This window comes from Delphinus delphis, chromosome 14 (genome assembly GCF_949987515.2).
Source record: "Delphinus delphis chromosome 14, mDelDel1.2, whole genome shotgun sequence".
In the NCBI taxonomy this organism is placed as follows: domain Eukaryota; kingdom Metazoa; phylum Chordata; class Mammalia; order Artiodactyla; family Delphinidae; genus Delphinus; species Delphinus delphis.
The window spans coordinates 30,058,360-30,077,324 of record NC_082696.1 but is presented as its reverse complement, the minus strand read 5'-3'; the positions used below and the strand labels follow the sequence as shown (position 1 = coordinate 30,077,324).

Here is an 18,965-nt window from a genome sequence, read left to right as displayed (position 1 = left end):
ATCCAGCAATTACATGTTTGTGTATATATCCAAAAAGTTGAAAGCAGGGTCTCAAAGACATGTTTGTACACTCCCGTTTATAGCAGCATTATTCACAATAGCTAAAAGGTAGAAGAAACCCAAATATCCATTGATGGATAAATGGACAAGCAAAATGTTGTACTATATACATAAAATAGAGTATTATTCATACTCATATTCATACTTTCCTTAAAAGGAAAGGAAGTTCTGAACATGCTACATTGTAGATGAACCTTAAGAGCATTATGCTAAGTGAAATAAGCCAATCACAAAAAGATAAATAAGGTACAATTCCACCTATATGAAGTAGCTAGAGTGGTTAATTATAGAGAAAGAAAGTCGAATGATGGCTGCCAAGGGCTGAAGGGAGGGGGAAGTCAGGAGTTATTGTGTTTTTTCCCCAGTTGCATTGAGATAGAAGTGGTATATAACACTGTATAAGTTTAAGACATAAAATGTGATGATTTGATACATGTATATATTGATAAGTGCTTACCACAATGTGATTATCCTTCACCTCACAGAATTACAATTTTATTGTTGTTATGGTGAGAACATTTAAAATCTACTCCCAAAGCAACTTTCAAATATACAATACGGTATTGTTAACTATAGTCACCATGCTGTACATTAGATCTGAGAACTTACTATAAGAAAATTCGGTGTCATCTGCTGGCAATCTAAGAAAAACCATAGCAATCATACACAAAACGTATCACTGAAAAAGACCAACAAGGATAGGAAACTGCATCTTAACAAATTATTATCTCAGTGCATTTATGTAAAAAAATGACCATTTGATAGTTTTGCCCCCTTGTGTGCTTCAAGTCATATCTGAAATGCAGATATAAATACAATACATTGGACCACTTGAAGTATATTTATCCCATGTCTTTTCAAATCACCTGAAGTGGTAGAATAGATACATGAAATAGAAGCTTACTGTTCTGGATTTCTAAAACAGTCCCGATTACATATTTTCCTCCTGTCTATATTAATCTTGAAAGTGCATCATGTATTTTAATACATTTCGATTTAAACTACATTTTTCAGACTGTTTGCTATACCCAGAAAAGTTCCAAAATTCTTTGTTAGATTTGGAGTTTAAAAAATGCGTTTTGCTTATGTGAGCCTGAAATCTGCTTCTCACTTAATCCTTAATATTTGCTGAGCCCTTAAGGTATGCAGAGCTCTGTCCTAGGGCTACTGGGAACAGAAAAAGGAGGTGAAACAGAAGAATTAAAATATATTTTCTAAGACTGCTTTCAAAGTGTTCAATCTCAAAATATAATACAAGCCATCAATTATTGAAGAAGACATTTATTAACCTTAAAAATGTTATGAAATATTCAAAAAATATTTGTTGGGTCCTAGCACTACACAAAGCACCATGTTAGATATATAGGCATCTGGGGAAAGGACATTCTGGGCAGAGCTGTCCAAGTGCACAGTGTGGGAGATACAGTGTAAAATATGGCTGGTGCACTTCAAAATCCTCTAATCTTACTGGAGAAAATGTGTATGCACACAAAACCCTGAAACAACAGTACAAAATAATATGCAGTCAAGTATCAAAATGCTTTTTCATTCAAACTAGCTAATTAGGCAAGTTTTTTTTTAACTTATTGAACTAATGACTGACTCTTTAATCTGCAGGCCACATCACCTTTATCAGAGGTGCAGACATCCGCTGTATTAAAGGATGTCCCTTGTTCAAGAATTCCTACTCATTCTCACAGTGGAGTACCCAGTACATAGGAAATAGTCAAGGAAAAAAAAGCTGAATAAGTAAATTCATCTTTGAGTTAGGCTCCTAGACACAGTTTGTCTCTCAAGAAATCTACAAGGTTTCCTCTGTGAGGCAATGAAAGCTTGTAAGTCATATTCTTCCTCTCAGCCTCCCAGGAACTCTCAGAACTGTATTGTATGTTCAACTGTAATTGTCAGCCCACTGCCATGCTGCCTTGTAACCACTACTTCCTCTACTTTATTCAGGTAGCTTCTACTTTGTTTTTACATCTAAACTGTTGTGTTTTTTAATTATATAAGATTTTGTAAGAAGCCTCAGATCTTTCTGGAAGCATGTGAAGTATAAATGCTAAATAAATAAATAAAATTAAAAAGAGAAATAACGAGGGTCTGTTCCCATAACACCCAGGCTAAGTGGTGATGCAGACCCCCTCCTCCAAAAGGTTGGTGACTTTGAGAAAAGAAAGTAATCAACTCTGGATATGTCAAACATACTCAACAAGGCATGATATCTGGTTTTATGCGAGGGGTAAAGGAGCTGGACTCCTCTCTTCATTTCTCATCCTACATTCAATCTTTGAGCAGAACCTGTCAGAGCTACCTTCAGACTTTATTCGGAATCTGGTCATTTCTTAATATCCAAACTTCTACCATCTTCATCCAAACACCATAATCCCTCTGCCTAGATTATCGCCATAGCTTTTTTTTTTTTTTTTGTTATACGTGGGCTTCTCACTGTCATGGCCTCTCCCGTTGCGGTACACAGGCTCCGGATGCACAGGCTCAACGGACATGGCTCACGGGCCCAGCCGCTCTGCGGCATGTGGGATCTTCCCCAACCGGGGCACGAACCCGCGTCCCCTGCCTCGGCAGGCGGACTCTCAACCACTGCGCCACCAGGTAAGCCCCAGGCGGATTCTTAACCACTGCACCACCAGGGAAGCCCCAATAGTGCTACTTTTATCAGACTTCATATTTCTTATTCTAGACTTGATGTAAAACACTTACACAGTTCTGCTATATCACCTCCTAGGTTATCACCTTAAGCTTTAAGAATTTCATATATTAAACTCATATATTATATATTAAACTCATCCAGCTACCTTATTAATGTGAAAGGAAAAATTTTAATCTTAAACTGACATGTGACTCTGTTTCACTATTTTCTCACTTAATTTTAAAAGTACAGACCTACATAGGGAAACAACTTTCTGTTCACTGGCAAGGAGTCAGAAGAGGTGAGTTTGGATATGGTTCTTCCTCTAGCCAACCACCCTGTGGCCCTAAGTTATGCTATCATCTCCAGATCATTCCCCCAGTGGAAATTCACATTGAATTTGATCATTTCTATGTTACGTTACAGCACTGACTTTTGTGATATCGTAATTCATATTCATTTTCCTAATACACATGTCTGTAGGAGATGAAAAATTATAAAACTATCTTGAAACTTAGAGTCAATAGTAAATCTTATACAGTGATCTTCTACAAAGGTTTCCCAGGTAAAGTAAGTTCATGTTCATGATTAAATTTTCCACAATATGTTTCTTTACCTGTCGGGATTATTACAAGGGATCCAGTTCACTTGAGGGTCTGGGATATCCTCCAAGTATGGGTAGATAGATTCCCTGTTGAAGTTAAAGCCGTAAATACCATCTTCTGGAGTCACAATAATATGTGCACCCTGTCAAAAATGGAGCTGAATCAAAATATTTCTCAAATAAGCAAACAGTCAAAAATGGGGCCTGCAAGAGGACCTGAGTGGCTGAAGAACAAACATTCACGCTTTTTTTCCCCACCTTATTCTTTTGCTTTCTATATTTTTATAATTTATTTTCTTTGCTCAACCACTTTCATTTTCTAATCCCACAGTAATCATTTCTATGTAAATTTTTCATCCTTTCATGGCTGTTAATATTTTTCCAGGCTATTCTCAGGCTCAACCATTCACTGTGGTTGTTAACTATAAACCTAACTCTTCCCTGGATAAACCCTCTCCCTGACCTTTGGCCAATTATTTTGCCTGAGTGTGTCAGGATTGATTTATCACTCTCTCCTCCACCCAGCCTTTCCTGCCTCATACCCTGCAAATGTGATTCCTGCTTCTCAGAAGGGAGCTCTGACACAGTTACCTGAAGGGTGCCAGGCCTAGAGGTACAACGTGAGCTCCCCTGGGCACCTTCAGTAGGAGGACCATCCTGGAAGCTGCTGTGTGGCCTTTAAGGAAATAGTTGGACTAAGGTGAAAAAGAACCTCAGAATTCTTAATAACCTTCTAATTAATTAATTTATTTATTTGGTTGCGCTTGGTCTTAGTTGCGGCAGGCAGGCTCCTTAGCTGCAGCTTACCGGCTCCTTAGTTGTGGCATTCGAACTCTTATTTGCGGCATGCATGTGGGATCTAGTTCCCTGACCAGGGATTGAACCCAGACCCCTGCATTGGGAGCTCAGAGTCTTAACTACTGCACTACCAGGGAAGTCCCCTTAATAACCTTTTTAAATCTTTGCATGTAGAAGAATGTATGTTGATAGATATATGTCATATGTATATATCCATGACTTTCATCAGACTTTATATATCCCTTGTTTACCTGATCTACAAATAGCTTATTTCAACTATATTCGTCCAAACCACACACTTAAACTTAACCCTTCATTCAACTCAAGGACTTACTATGCATTAACATATGTACTTTTGTTGTCTTGTAATTAGAATGAAGTATATAATACACACTGTATATAATACACAATGCAATTTACTTTTAATTGTCTTGGTGTTATGAACTAACCTAAAAACCTACAAACTCTTAAGAGCACAAAAGTACACCAAGGCCACAAACACTCTAAGAATAGCAACTGATCCCTCCCCCATCTGTCCTTCACCCTCCATCTGTAGCAGAAATTCAAAATTGTTGAACAACAATTCAAAATTGTTGAATTTACAGCAAGTTCCTCAAAAGTTTGTTGCCACTTAATAACCAGCCGTTCTTTTCAAAATGTTGCTCTCACTACAAGGGAAGCATGTAATAGTGTCTTTGTTCTAATAACTAGGAGCAGGGAGGACTCCGTAAAAGAAGGACTTGGCTACCCTGACACATATGTCATTCAAAAGTGTAATTCACCCTGACAGTGATTCTGTCTCCTAAGACCCCACCCTTTTCTCTACGTAGAAGCCAGCACACTTGAGAAATGGTACCTGCTTTGATGCTGATGCGATTGCTTCCTCCAAAAGATCCAGATTTTGGTTCATTAATAGCAAGGCCTCTTCATAGGACACCGGTATCAGGGTGGCATTAGGCAATATCACTGCATGCTCATATACAGCTGCAGTAAACGTATCCAGAGAGCTGGCTGTTAAGACACAGAGAAAGAAAATTGCCGCATAATCCAGCAACTGAGACATAGTCATGCTGGAGTCCAACGATTGCTGAAAAGCAGAGCAAGCCCTGATATTTACAGGGAGAAATCACGTGGTTCCCAGAACTTAGTGCTTTAAAAATAAATTACAAAAGCTAAGTTTAAGAAAGCCTTCTGGTTTTACATCATAGATGTAGATGTAATCAGGTTTTATGTAACAAATGACCTTTTTTTTGCAAGAGTTTTTGAGGATCAAATAAGAAAATGCGTATGTGTTTTCCTTCGCTAGGGTTGTCATAACAAAGTACCACACACTGGGTGGCTTAAACAACAGAAATGTATTCTCTGTCATTTCTGGAGGCTAGACATTTCAGAGGAAGGGGGTCAGCAGAATTGGTTCCTCCTGAGGGCTGTGAGGGAAAGATCTGTTCACGCCTCTTTCCCGTGTTTTGCTGTCTTCTCCCTGTGTGTCTTCACCCGGTATCCTCCCTGTGTGCATACCTGAGTCCCAGTTTCCTCTCTTTACAAGGACACGTGTTAATGGATTTAGTGCCCACCCTACTCCAGTAAGATGTCATCTTAACGAATTACATCTGATATGATATTATTTCCAAATAAGGTCACTTTCTGGGGTACAGCGTGTTAAGACTTAAACACATGGATTTTTGGAATTCATACATTTGAGAACTTCAGCACCTAGTAGTCTATGTAAATAATTTGAAAAACAACTTTTCAATTTTGAAATTATTATTAATATCATCATGTGAATATTTGAGCTTCATACTTTGTTCACTTTAGTTTGCACAAAATGGCAAAGAGTCAGAACAAAGGGGAATATAAAAGGGCTATTCATTGTCCATTCCTATGTAAGAGATCACCCTCCAAAAGTAGTGGCTTCTAACAGCAAGCATGTGTGATCTCACATTTTCTGTGGGTCAGGAATCCTGGGGCAGCTTGGCTGGGCTCCTCTGGCCCAGGGTCTCTTTCACAAGTCTGCAAAAGCTGCAGTTACCTCAAAACTTGACTGGGGAAAGATTCACTTCTCAGCTCCAGGCTCACACAGCTGATGGCAGGCATTGGGTCCTCACTGGTTATGGCCCAATAAGTTCTTTGCCACAAAGGCCTCAGGCCACACTAAAAGAACACTCACATTATGGCATGTAGGTTCCTTCAAAGCCAGAGAGCAAGAGAGCCCACCACCCTAGACAGAAGTCACAGTCTTTAGTATTGTCATCTGGGAAGTGACAGCCCATCATTTTTGTTGTATTGTATTCATTAAAAGCAAGTCAGTACACTTGTTGGGAGGGGACTACACAAGGGCATGAATTAGGCAGGGATCATTGGGGACCATCTTAGAGGCTGCATACCATACGAGTCATAGAGAGGGGAGTATAAAGAATGAGAGGGAGAATAAAAGGGAGACAGAGAGAGAGAGAAGAGAGGAAAATAATAGAAAATAGAAAAAGAGCTTATAGATTTTAGTATGGAATAAGTAGGCAAATTTTTTTTTTTTTTTTTTTTTTTTTTGCGGTATGCGGGCCTCTCACTGTTGTGGCCTCTCCCGTTGCGGAGCACAGGCTCCAGATGCGCAGGCTCAGCGGCCATGGCTCACGGGCCCAGCCGCTTTGCGGCATGTGGGACCTTCCCGGACCGGGGCACGAACCAGCAACCCCTGCATCAACAGGCGGACTCTCAACCACTGCGCCACCAGGGAAGCCCGCAAATTTTGTTTTACTTGTGAATTAAGTATAACATTTTATATTTACAGAATTAGTGTTTGTTTTGTTTTTAGATTTCACTTTGGATGGTGTTTTTATAGTTCAATTTGCAGATGGGTATGTATTTTTTTTTTTTTTTTTTTACTTCAGTACTACAGTAAATTTATTCTTTGGCTGCCAAAGTAGCCAGGAGGCTGTGTTTGCCCGGTCTTCCTAAGTCTATAGCAAATACCAGCTCCCTCTGCTTGCTGACCTCCTTTGGGCTTTCCCTTCCCAGGTGGGTGGGATACACAGACTTCACAAGGATGTTGACCCAAAACAGACTACCATATATTTCTCCAGCAAAGATGGGTTTATCCGGGATCTGCAGAGAACTACAACTCAGGATCTGCCACCACGGTGAGCCCCCGCACGGCAAGGGAAGGAGAATGCTTACATAGAGAGAAAAAGGAAGTTGAGAGGGCTAGAGTAATCAAAGAGTCCATGGCTTTTCCTTGGCTGAGTCCCTGCCAGGAAGAAGGGAAGTGGTCTTCTTCCTGTTTGGCTCTGCTATTGTCACGGGGCACGAGAACGCCCCCTCTGGTCTTCCAGCTCTACTTAATTGAGGTTTCTGTTTATTAATTTTTTACAAGGAGATTCAGTCATTCCATAAGAATTTATAAAGGAAGCTCTGAAATAAAAGTTAAAACTGGAATGAGTTACCAAGAGATTAAAAAAATTACTTCTTTGATCTTATTAGAATAAAATTATTAAATAAGAAGCTCCCATTGTGTTTCTAGTCTGATATAGAAAGAGCTTGCAAGTCATCTCTACCGTTTTCTCAGTAAGAAAAAAGCTGAACAACTGAAAAGCAGCAACTTTTTTAGGTACATTAGAGAAGTGGACTCACAGGACAAATCACTGCCCCCAGAGTTAGAGAGACAGGCTTGCCCTAGCAGAAGTCCACTGCTGGAGCCAGTCCTGGTATGGTCACTCCAACTGTCTTTGACGCATGGCCAGAGGTTCAGCGTGGGCAGGCTCGAGAGATACAAATGGGGGATGAAGGTGGAGGAGGTTTCAGTGTTGGGGGGCCCTCACGCTTCTGTGACTTTCACTCCAGTAGCCCAACCAGGTTCTCTGGGCAAATAACAAGGAAATAAAACACCTTGTGCTTCTTCTAGGAGGAGGAAAAATACACCTACTTTGAAGTAATTCCGGAGCATTCTGTTCTCTTAACCAAAGCCTGCCTTCCATGGAAACAATTTACTAGAGCCTAACCTTCCTGGGGGACAGGGAAACCCCATCTCTAAACCCCCTCTAGCTTGCCTGTCCCAACTAAGGGGAAAGGAAACAGCTAAGAAACACTTGTGAAGGTCACAGCCCAGGAACACAAGCCCACTACAAGACAGAGATTTAATCACTGGGCTATAGAACCCTTCCCCTCCCCTGACATTTACTACCACATCAAGCTGGCATTTCTGGCCTACCTTGGCACATACCAGCTGGGAGAAGCCTTTAGGTGGACAATTGTGGTTCTTGCAGTAGAATGCCATCCATCAGCTTAAATTAGAACTGGTGGGACACCAAATAGCCTCCGCTATGATGCCTGAGCTGAATCTCCTGACCCCTAATGTTACCCCCAAACTGGGTTTGCCTCTTGCTGGGCCAAAAGATATAATCAAGCCAAAGAGCAGAAGGAAGGATTTTTTTACTTCCAACAATTAAGAAGAACACCGGGGATATTTCCCAATGCAGTGTCTCCCGAACAGCAAAATTGGGGAAGTTTTAAGCTGAGGGTACATTCATAGTCATGAAGGGGAAGAAGGTCACATCCTGCACAAGCGGAGGAGTCTAGGGCATAGGTAGCATCCTATCATCGAGTGTTGTAGCCCCTGGAGAGAGATTCCAGGTAAAATGGAAACAGAGAGACAAAGGGCATTTTCTGCTGCCCAGAATGTCTCTAGCTTCCTGGAACTGGATTGAATTAAACCGAGTAGAAATGAACACCTGAGAAAAGATTAGGAAAGCAGTTGTCATATCTTTTTTTTTTTTAATCTTTTTTTTTTTTTTTTTTTTTTTTGCAGTACGCGGGCCTCTCACTGTTGTGGCCTCTCCCGTTGTGGAGCACAGGCTCCGGACGTGCAGGCTCAGCGGCCATGGCTCACGGGCCCAGCCGCTCCACGGCATGTGGGATCTTCCCAGACCGGGGCACGAACCCGTGTCCCCCGCATCGGCAGGCGGACTCTCAACCACTGCGCCACCAGGGAAGCCCAGTTGTCATATCTTTTATGGGAAGGGAAAGGTGTCCCCAAACTCAGAGTCATCCTCAACCTCTCCCACACATCCTAGAGAGCACTGCTATTCTCATGTGTGTCTCTTCCCAGAGTTAATAAGTGACAAACCAGGGAAAGGACTCAGGGCGCCAGGGTCAAGGGAACAAAGGTAACTGGGAGAAAGGTAACAGGGTAGCCTTGTCTGAGGAAGTTCCTGTCTGGCACAGGCTGCAACAAATCCATGAGTATGAAGGGCTTTAACCAGGATTGGGTAAATTTTAGGAAGGAATAATTTCAGAAGGAAACAGCGTGTGGTCTGAAGGAGATCATTTATTCATTTATCTCTTTTTAAATTTCCCTTCACAAGTATCTAATTTCCATACAAATATTCCATAAAGGTAGAATAAAGAGATAATGGAACAATTTTAATTTGTTATAAAAGTCATTCATAATTACTTTAAAAGATACCCTTGTTTTTTAACTTCCTGTATCCTAAAGACTAGGACCAAATACCCTCCGCATTTTCAATGCTTACCCTGTGCATCTACAAATGAGAGACACAATATTTGCATACGTTAGAGAAGTTACCACAAAAGGACTCTTCTAGGCTCCCCTCCCATAAATACATGTTGCACTATACATAGCCATACTGACACATAGTTAAGTGCACCCACACAGAAGATGCATGCAGCTCCCAGAAATGAATATGTAAAACGTGCACACACATCCAATCGCTTTTTAAATCTTCTTAAGTTTGTTGTTTCCGCAAAGTGATGACATCTCCTCTAAACAGACACTAAAGACTCTCTCTTTTCCCTCTCTCTTTGCCAGGCTAATCCTGAAAGGATGGCAGTGAAGGAGATCATGGCAGTTGCCCAGTTCCCTGCCCTAAGCGCAGAGGGTCCCTCTCAAACACTCTTCCATACAGGGCCAGAACCAAGAAAGGCAAAGGGGCTCCACCTCGGCTCTGCAGACGTCCATCTCCTGAAACCCGATCAAGGAAAGCAAAGGATTAACTTCAATGCAGCGTTGGTTCCAGCCCAGAAGCCTTCTCTGACAACATCACTCTAAAAGCAACATGAAATAGTCAAAAGCACACAAAATTTGGAGTCAGAAGACCCCTGTTTCAGCTCTACATGTCTAATAGTATCAGAGGGACTTTGGATGAACGTGTAGCAAATAAATCTATTGCCCTGGGGATTAAGTAAGATAATGTATAAAAACGAGGATTTTTTTTTAATTCATGAAATACTATACAAGGTATCAATTATTACTATCATTATTATAACTAGGTAGAATAATGCACCCATGAAATAAGTTATAGATGCATTATTTAATGTATTCAACTTGGACCTTCTCCACTATGCAAAAAAGGAAAACATTAGTTGCCGGCTATCATTGGCAATCAATATTTTTATTTTAATTTTTCCATAATCTCCTTGTTCCCTTGGATCTCAAAATCACATTTATGTAGAAAAATAAACCCCAAATTCTCCACCACAGCCTAAGGACAGTCTAGAACCACAACTTGTCTTCCATATCATAGCTTCTTTGTATAAGTTGCTTGAATAAGGTGAACGACAATGTTGCCATGTTGTCTCATTATTTCAACGAGTTTCATTATGCCAGTCTACTGCATCTGTTCAAAGGAATTTATCCCCCTGAAAATCTCCTACCTCATAATGTCTTTCAGGGGCAAGCTGACTCTCACTAAGAATGATCTGTGGGAAAACATAACTCGTTCCGAATGTGCCACTGAGGGAGAATTCTTCAAACTTGGTAAAAGCTGACCCCACAGCCTCTCCACAAGTTCTCAGGTCAGTGGTTTGACACTTCAGTAATGTGCATACCTGTGTAGGAAAAGAAAAGTGGTTGGAAATCTTGGAAATATTTTCTCAGCTAAAAATCCAATTTCAAAGAATAGAAGAATATTTGTTAGGCTGCCTCTTAAGTAGTTTTTTTTTTCAATTGCAGCTCATAATCTATTAGTAAATCCTAAAATTAATTTAGTGAGTCAAGATTAGCCCTTTTTTCAATGAAGCAAAATGGAGTAGACTAGAATTTTCAAAATTAGAGTATGTTGGTTATAATTATAGCTATTTCTAATTCTGATTTGAATTATTATTATTATTTTTGTTTGTTTGTTTCGGTTCACGGGCCTCCTCTCACTGTTGTGGCCTCTCCCGTTGCAGAGCACAGGCTCCGGACGCGCAGGCCCAGCGGCCATGGCTCACGGGCCCAGTCACTCCGTGACATGTGGGATCTTCCCTGACCGGGGCACGAACCCGTGTCCCCTGCATCGGCAGCGGACTCTCAACCACTGCGCCACCAGGGAAGCCCTGATTTGAATTATTTTATAAAATGTTTGTTTCAATTAAATATCTCTTTTAACTCAGTCATACATCTTGACTGTACTTGTTTATGATGTGAAATGGACTTCTTGCTCTGGACTCTAGATGAAGACAGTTTGCAAAACACAGCTCTAAAATAACCTGACAGAAAAAGAGAGTATATGCGGGTTGTAGCTTTTTAAACTTGAACCCAGTCTGCTGAGAACTAATCAATCTACTTCATGTTTTTACCTTGCAGCTCTAATTCTGTTCTCACTAAGACTGAACAAATAATGTGTTCTAGGGAGAAAAGTTCAGTGACAAATGTAACACCATTCTAATTAACTGAATCCAGCACAATTCTTAAAGAAATGCAATGATGACCTAGAAGACAAATCAGTAGAAGAGCCATTCTAACATATTTGAGTGTTTCTACCTGTAAGTAATACTGGCCTTCTACCATGTGCAGGCTGTCAAAGGCACCTAGTGCGTACACCTCACTGTTTCATTTCTCAGACATCTTGTAAGTTAAGTGACAGCACAGGTCTTTCTGACAAACTGTGTAATTTCCTGTGTTTCTCTTAAGCTTGGTGAAGGTGAATGCATCAAAATAAATCATCCCTGGAAAATTCAACCGTTCAGATGAGAATGGCTTGACACCTCTGGCATAAGCACTCCAGTGAACAGCTGCAGAGTAACTGGGTTCTCTTCAAGGCCGGGACTTCAATTCTGAGAGCCTCAGCTGGCCACTCTCTGTTTCCATTTCATAGTAATACACCTTGACAGCCTCCGGTGAGCAGATTCCACTTTCTACGGGTGACATAAAGAAACACAAATATTGGTTTCAAATTTTGCATGGTGACAAACTAATAGAATGACTTCCATAAGAACTGAAATATAAAGTTATGAAAGCACAAGCATTTTCAAGATAAGGAGGGAGAGAGCTTTACATTGACCTAAATTCCAATTTGACTCTGAGTCCTCCGTATGGGACTGCTTACACTGAAACTATATGACTTAGATAGCTTTTTTTGGTTTTAACTTAAACTCCCCTTTCTTTAGTCAATTTAACAGTAAACCAGAAAATCTCTCAAACATGAAGAACAATTTTAGCTCTCCACTAACCTATCTAATTTATGTGTTTGAGATTCTTCACCTGGATCAATGAAGAACAAAGCTGCTTTACCTTGAAAGTGGAGGGGAGGCTGCTTTACCTTGAAATTGGATACTATAAAGGATAAACTCTAAAAACCTGATTAAGTCTAAAGTGATTTTATCACCTCAACAGCAAGATTTATTTCAATATTACTCGTGGATGTTAGCTGCAGCGTTCTTTAGCTCTGGCTTTGCTTTTTTTATGTAACTTGAATTCTAACTCCAATTTCCCCTCGCGTGAAACTGAGAATATAATGTTTGCCTCCTTCTTTACTCCCAGGAATAATGTTCCTTAAATAATGTTGGTATAGAAGCCCATGCTCTTATTAATTTTGTGACGTTGGAGTTAATAGAAGAATCTTTAAAGAAAAGCGTGGCTTGAAAATGAAGGAAGGCTTCCCAAGACTGTGGCTGCCTGTTGGGGCAGAACCAGGGTGAGGTACGTGTCATGTGCATGCTCGTGTTGTGGGTATTGGTAGCAAGCAGGTTGACTCCCAGGGCTCGGGCTCATGCCAAGTGGAAGGGGACCGCCGAGAGGAGGGGCAGCGTGTTGTACCAGGCCGTGGGATAGAGAATGCTGTCAACCTGAAACTCTTCCACCACCATCACAGCTGGGTCATGAGAAAAAAATGTCAAAACAAGTGAAAATGCCAAACTTCCCAAAAGGAGAGTCAAAAGGCAAAAAAGTTCTGAGTCCTTGGGGAAATCAAATTGAATTTCAGGTGCAAAATGATTGTACTGTTAAGCGAAATGCAAAGAAGGGGAAGATTAGTAAGAAAACTGTCAAATAGAAGTGATCAGTATCTTCAAAATCTTTTCTCGTGCGCATGTTGGTGTGCATACTTAAACCTGTTACACATAAATTAGTGTAAATTATACCCAGTATACCACTGTCTGTGAGTTTTCTCACTGTGACATTCATCAGAACACTTCATTTTCCCACAGCCTATGAATCAACCAATGAGTTCATATCTACAAATGATATTTATTTATTTATAATTAATTAATTAATTTATGGCTTCATTGGGTCTTTGTTGCTGTGCACGGGCTTTCTCTAGTTGTGGCGAGCTGGGGCTACTCTCCGTTGCTGTGCGTGGGCTTCTCATTGAGGTGGCTTCTCTTGGTGCGGAGCACGGGCTCTAGGCGTGCGGGCTTCAGTAGTTGTGGCACATGAGCTCAGTAGTTGTGGCTTGCGGGCTCAGTAGTTGTGGCTCGCGGGCTCTAGAGCGCAGGCTCAGTAGTTGTGGTGCATGGGCCTAGCTGCTCCGTGGTATGTGGGATCTTCCCGGACCAGGGATTGAACACGTGTCCCCTACATTGGCAGGCGGATGCTTAACCACTGTGGCACCAGGGAAGCCCCTACAAATGACATTTAAAAGGTGAATATTTGTCTTAAAATCACTTGAAATTTTGAACCTCACAAATTTCTGATGGTTTTCCACTCTATTCTTTAAATACCAACAGCACTGTCCATGTGAAGTCTAACACGGTAATAAAATAAACTTTGTCATGTCTCCCCATGGTACTGCTAGGTCTATATAAGTGAGGTGACGTAGATTGGAACTTAATTTAGACAATGTAATAGCTAAACCTTGTTAATTAGTAAACCATTAGAATTTTTTTTCCAGCCTGATTATTGCTACCAAACTCCAACTACCTTGGGCTCAGAACAGCCTTATGTTCTGCTCACGTTTCTATTTGGCCTGATGTGTGCATATGTGCTCAGGCAACACCCCACCCCCACCCAACCAGTGAGCATCCCAAGCTCCTTGGCCCTCGGCTCAGGGGGTAGCCCATCCTTCATCCCCAGGTGATCGACTTGAAGGCGGCATGTGGCTGATTTGGAGTCAAGGAAGGCTAAGGTTTTTGCAGGGTTTCTAGGAAAGAGGAATGCAGTCTTCCTCTGGATTTTGTTGCTATTAGGATATGTACTTTGTGATGAGCAGCCATGTGGCTTCTGAAAGGACAGTCATCCTGGGAAAAAGTTGTAACAAAGGAATAAGAGAGCTAGAGGGATGGATGACATCTTCTGGGCCTCTGAGGGACAGACTGCATCGGAAACTAGACCTACCCTTTCTATGATTTATATTTTCTCAGGTACCTAAGCAAGGAAATTCTGTGCTGTTGTTGTTTTTTTAAGCCAATTTCAGTTGGGGGAATTTTCTATCATTGCAATCAAAAAAGTCCCAATGAAACGAATGACTACAGCTTAATACCAAGTGTTACAAAATTGGGTCAAAAAACTAACTCTAGTACTAAATCTTGTGATGAAACTGAGCATTTCTCCTTTCTCAGTGAATATTAAAATCCTCGTGCAGCTATTAGAACATCTGCTTTAATAGTCTGATAGATTTGGGCTTCCCTGGTGGCGCAGTGGTTGAGAATCTGCCTGCTAATGCAGGGGACACGGGTTCGAGCTCTGGTCTGGGAAGATCCCACATGCCGTGGAGCTACTAGGCCCGTGCACCACAGCTACTGAGCCTGCGCGTCTGGAGCCCGTGCTCAGCAACAAGAGAGGCCGCGATAGTGAAGAGGCATGCGCACCGCGTTGAAGAGTGACCCCGCTCTCCACAACTAGAGAAAGCCCTCGCACAGAAACGAAGACCCAACACAGCCAAAAATAAAATATATAAAAATAAATAAATAAATAGTCTGGTAGATTCTATTTTATGACTAATTCAAATTCAGAACGCTTATACGAAATCAAAGTAAGTTAAATCCCTTTTTCAACTAAAGGTAATAATTCAGAAACGCATTCACAACAGTTCCCTCACCAGCATTGACAGACAAATATACCTAGATATCACAAACAAAAGAAGTAAATCGAGGGGCTTCTCTGGTGGCGCAGTGGTTGAGTCCTCCTGCCGATGCAGGGGACACAGGTTCGTGCCCCGGTCCGGGAAAATCCCACGTGCCACGGAGCGGCTGGGCCCGTGAGCCATGGCCGCTGAGCCTGCACGTCCGGAACCTGTGCTCCGCAACGGGAGAGGCCACAACAGTGAGAGGCCCCGTACCGCAAAAAAAAAAAAGACAGAAGTAAATCGAGCTTAGCTAAGGCACAAGTAATTCTCGCCTTGTGGTAGGGCGCCACCAGCCTACCCTCAGAATCAAACACCACATCAGTGTTGTATTGGTAACGACCATCAGGGGGACACTGAGGGTCACTGGCATTTCATGGCTTCTCATCCCCAATATTTGCCACAATGTAGATAGAGTTGTCCTTGGCCAGACAGCTGAGCCTTTCTTGCACTGGGCTGCGGCCAAACCTAATTCAATAGATACTGCCTTAAACTCACTGTGTGTTAGTGATTTTGGAACTTCCAAAGTGATACTTCATTTGCCCGTTACCTATAACACACAACAGCTCTAGGTTAAGAATCAACAGTAAAGATTTAAAAACTCACATGTAATACAATCTTCTTTATGAAAACTAACCTATTTTTTAACTGACAGATTCAGGATGGCAGTGCAAGACTGAAGCACAGAGAAAACTGAGGGGAAAGACGAGAAAGAAGAGAAGCAACACATTTTCTTATGATGTTCTTCTAGGAGCACAAATGAAGGGCTTGAAATTTAACACTTTTCTAATGGGGAGGACCTTTTCCATAATCCAAGCCACAGTCCTACTAGGAGGCAGTATAGAGTTGGGCCCAGGCAGATCATCTTCTACAGAGAACAAATGCAGCATTGGGTACCAGAAATATTTTTAAAAAGAAAAGAAAAGAAAAGGAAAAAAGAATTTCACTATGCAGCCTCAGTGTCCCCATTTGTCAATGCAACACAATAGCTTCCCTTCTATCTTAGAGGGCCCTTGAGTGAAACCCTGGGATAAATACAGACTATGAAATTGCTTTTCGGAGTAATGCCCAAACCACCCACCTTGGGGATATTTACCCTAGAAATAAGAAGGGAGTGAGGTGAGGAAATAGCTGGGATTATAGCTGGCTTCAAATAATTGAAAGATTCTAATTTGAAGAAGGTGAGTCACGTATCTTAATATACGATAGGCGCAGTATGAACACCAAAGGAAGTTATAGATAGATGATTTCAGTGGAAAATAAGATTAAAATTTCTAGCAACCAGAACATGCTAAAAAGTGGATTCACTAGTCACTGGAAATTTCAAGTATAAGATGGTGCTTCCAGGCACTCAGAAGTCCATTCCGTTAGTGTGGCTCAGTGGAAATGGCTGTGCTTGAATTCCAGCCAGGCTAATTACCAATTGTGAAACCTTAAGCTCCCTTCTTTTCTTTTCTTTTTTTTTTTTTTGGTGGTACACGGGCATCTCACTGTAGTGGCCTCTCCCGTTGCGGAGCACAGGCTCCGAACACACAGGCTCAGCAGCCATGGCTCACGGGCCCAGCCGCTCCGCGGCACGTGGGATCTTCCCAGACCGGGGCACGAACCCGTGTCCCCTGCATCGGCAGACGGACTCTCAACCACTGCGCCACCAGGGAAGCCCTCCCTTCTTTTCTTCATATTTAAAATGGGAATAGGGACTTCCCTGGTGGCGCAATGGTTAAGAATCCACCTACCAATCCAGGGTACACGGGTTCAAGTCCTGGTCCGGGAAGATCCCACATGCTGCAGAACAACTAAGCACGTGTGCCACAACTACTGAGCCAGCACCGGAGTGCTGGCTCAGGAGTTTCTGTTCTGTTTGGTAACATAACAGCATGCTCATACACTGCAGCGATAAGAGTGTCCAGTGCACCAACACTCAGGACAAAGACAGCTAAAATGGTACCACATTTTGGAAAATATCATATAATCATAGCTAAAACTTAGTGCGCTTAGATAGACTCAGATTCTTGTACTTTGTATCTCTGGAAAAACTTTTATGTTAAAGACCTTCCTGTCTGCTACCACCTATCTGTACTTTCTCATGAATAGATTACACAGCACGGGGTTGAGAAAGAATATTGTGAAAGAAATACATCATCAGATTGACTCAAGTGTGCGATGCTGTTGTTGGCATCGTTCAGAGGTCAACCCAACTCTAAAAGTGAAGTTAATGAGCCAGACAGATTAGTCCACCCCATTCCAAAACACACTGGCTGTTAAACTCTTTTCTTTTAATAAAATATATTTTCCTGGTAGTTCAATACTTCCATTAATAGGGCCAATATGGGATCACTGTAGTAAGAGCTATTGTAGCAACAATTTGTGAAAATGTACATATTTAGCTGTAGGAGACAGAACAGAGTGTTAGGCAAGCCCTGGTTTTAACAGAGCTCACAAAATGGCTCACAAAATATACATGCAAATGACTGAACTCAATGTTCATGACCAGTGACCATAAATGCTTGCATTTATAAGAAGCTATCAGCAGAAAACACAGGAAAGACTGCCTAATAATCTGAGATATTAGAACTTTACCTGAACACTGTGCAAAGCATAGATAGATGATAATGTGGTCAATGATGGCAAGTGCCCAACAGGTTAAAACTCCGGACCTCTTGGGAACCCAGCTAATGCTGTGGAGTTCATGTGCAGAAAACATAACTCCAGGGAGCTAGGCTCTGGGATCATACAATTTCTTCATCTTTATAGAATATGCTCATTTTTCAAGTGAACCCCTTTTCCCTAAATACTTATACTAGCACATCGCTCAAAATCTAATTTTCAAGAGGTTGTTTCCTTATGCCTCGTCTGATGTAGGGAAACTGGTAGGTTTGGGATATTTGTGCCTTTTGTTTCTTTGGTTGCTTCAGTTCTATAATTTTAAGCCCTTTAATTCTTTTTTTTTTTTTTTTTTTGCGGTACGCGGGCCTCTCACTGTTGTGGCCTCTCCCATTGCAGAGCACAGACTCCGGACGCGCAGGCTCAGCGACCTCGGCTCGCGGGCCCAGCTGCTCCGCGGCACATGGGATCCTCCCGGACCGGGGCACAAACCCACGTCCCCTGCATCAGCAGGCGGACCCTCAACCACCGCGCCACCAGGGAAGCCCTTAAGCCCTTTAATTCTAATAACTTTTTTTCATTATCTGAATATGCCTTTATTCTCCCAGACCCCCTGGTGAGTTTCCATGGGTCCTTATGAAATAATATCCATCAGACACAAATTCATTTCAGAAAAAATTATTCGAGGACAAGATGAGACCTGTGTAAGACAGATAAATTGCTTTAGAATGAGAAGGAACTTATTTTCTTATGTCAAGTTGAAATTCTACCTGTTGCTTCAGTTGACCTGACTTTCTGAATAGAAGCAAAAAGAAACAAAGGAATTTCCCTTCACTCTCCCTAATATCAGGAAGTATACCAACTTTTTATTATGTTGAAATCAATAGAAACTTGCATTAACTATTTCAATAGCAAGTGTCCTTAGTAATGCCTTTGCCTCATTTGTACATAAGGAATAGGGATTGTGGATGCAAATTATTTA

At 41.6% G+C, this 18,965-nt stretch overlaps 2 protein-coding genes and 1 long non-coding RNA gene across 5 annotated transcripts in view; 1 reads left to right on the top strand and 2 right to left on the bottom strand.

Moving 5' to 3' along the window:
* VNN1 (vanin 1) overlaps positions 1-5,209 on the bottom strand; it is a 19,764-nt gene extending 14,555 nt beyond the window's left edge. The window contains exons 1-2 of the mRNA XM_060029944.1: positions 4,966-5,209; positions 3,324-3,454 (exon numbers count right to left, since the gene is read on the bottom strand). Coding sequence (XP_059885927.1) covers positions 3,324-3,454; positions 4,966-5,178 — 344 coding nt within the window. The 5' untranslated portion in view covers positions 5,179-5,209. The remainder of the gene's footprint in view (positions 1-3,323; positions 3,455-4,965) is intronic.
* On the top strand, positions 3,463-18,965 carry LOC132436917 (uncharacterized). Of its 3 annotated transcripts, XR_009521924.1 has the most exons (8): positions 3,463-4,011; positions 7,122-7,243; positions 8,908-10,356; positions 10,790-10,913; positions 11,289-11,864; positions 12,013-12,218; positions 12,862-13,020; positions 16,035-16,767. It is a non-coding gene; the product is annotated as an uncharacterized lncRNA (long non-coding RNA). The 3 variants fall into 3 exon arrangements; XR_009521923.1 differs by lacking the exon at positions 16,035-16,767 and adding an exon at positions 18,383-18,965 and having other exon boundaries at positions 8,908-10,913; XR_009521922.1 differs by having other exon boundaries at positions 8,908-10,913.
* VNN2 (vanin 2) overlaps positions 13,806-18,965 on the bottom strand; it is a 29,893-nt gene continuing 24,733 nt past the window's right edge. Inside the window, exon 8 of the mRNA XM_060029941.1 lies at positions 13,806-13,940. Within this exon, the coding sequence (XP_059885924.1) occupies positions 13,894-13,940 (47 nt within the window). The 3' untranslated portion in view covers positions 13,806-13,893. The remainder of the gene's footprint in view (positions 13,941-18,965) is intronic.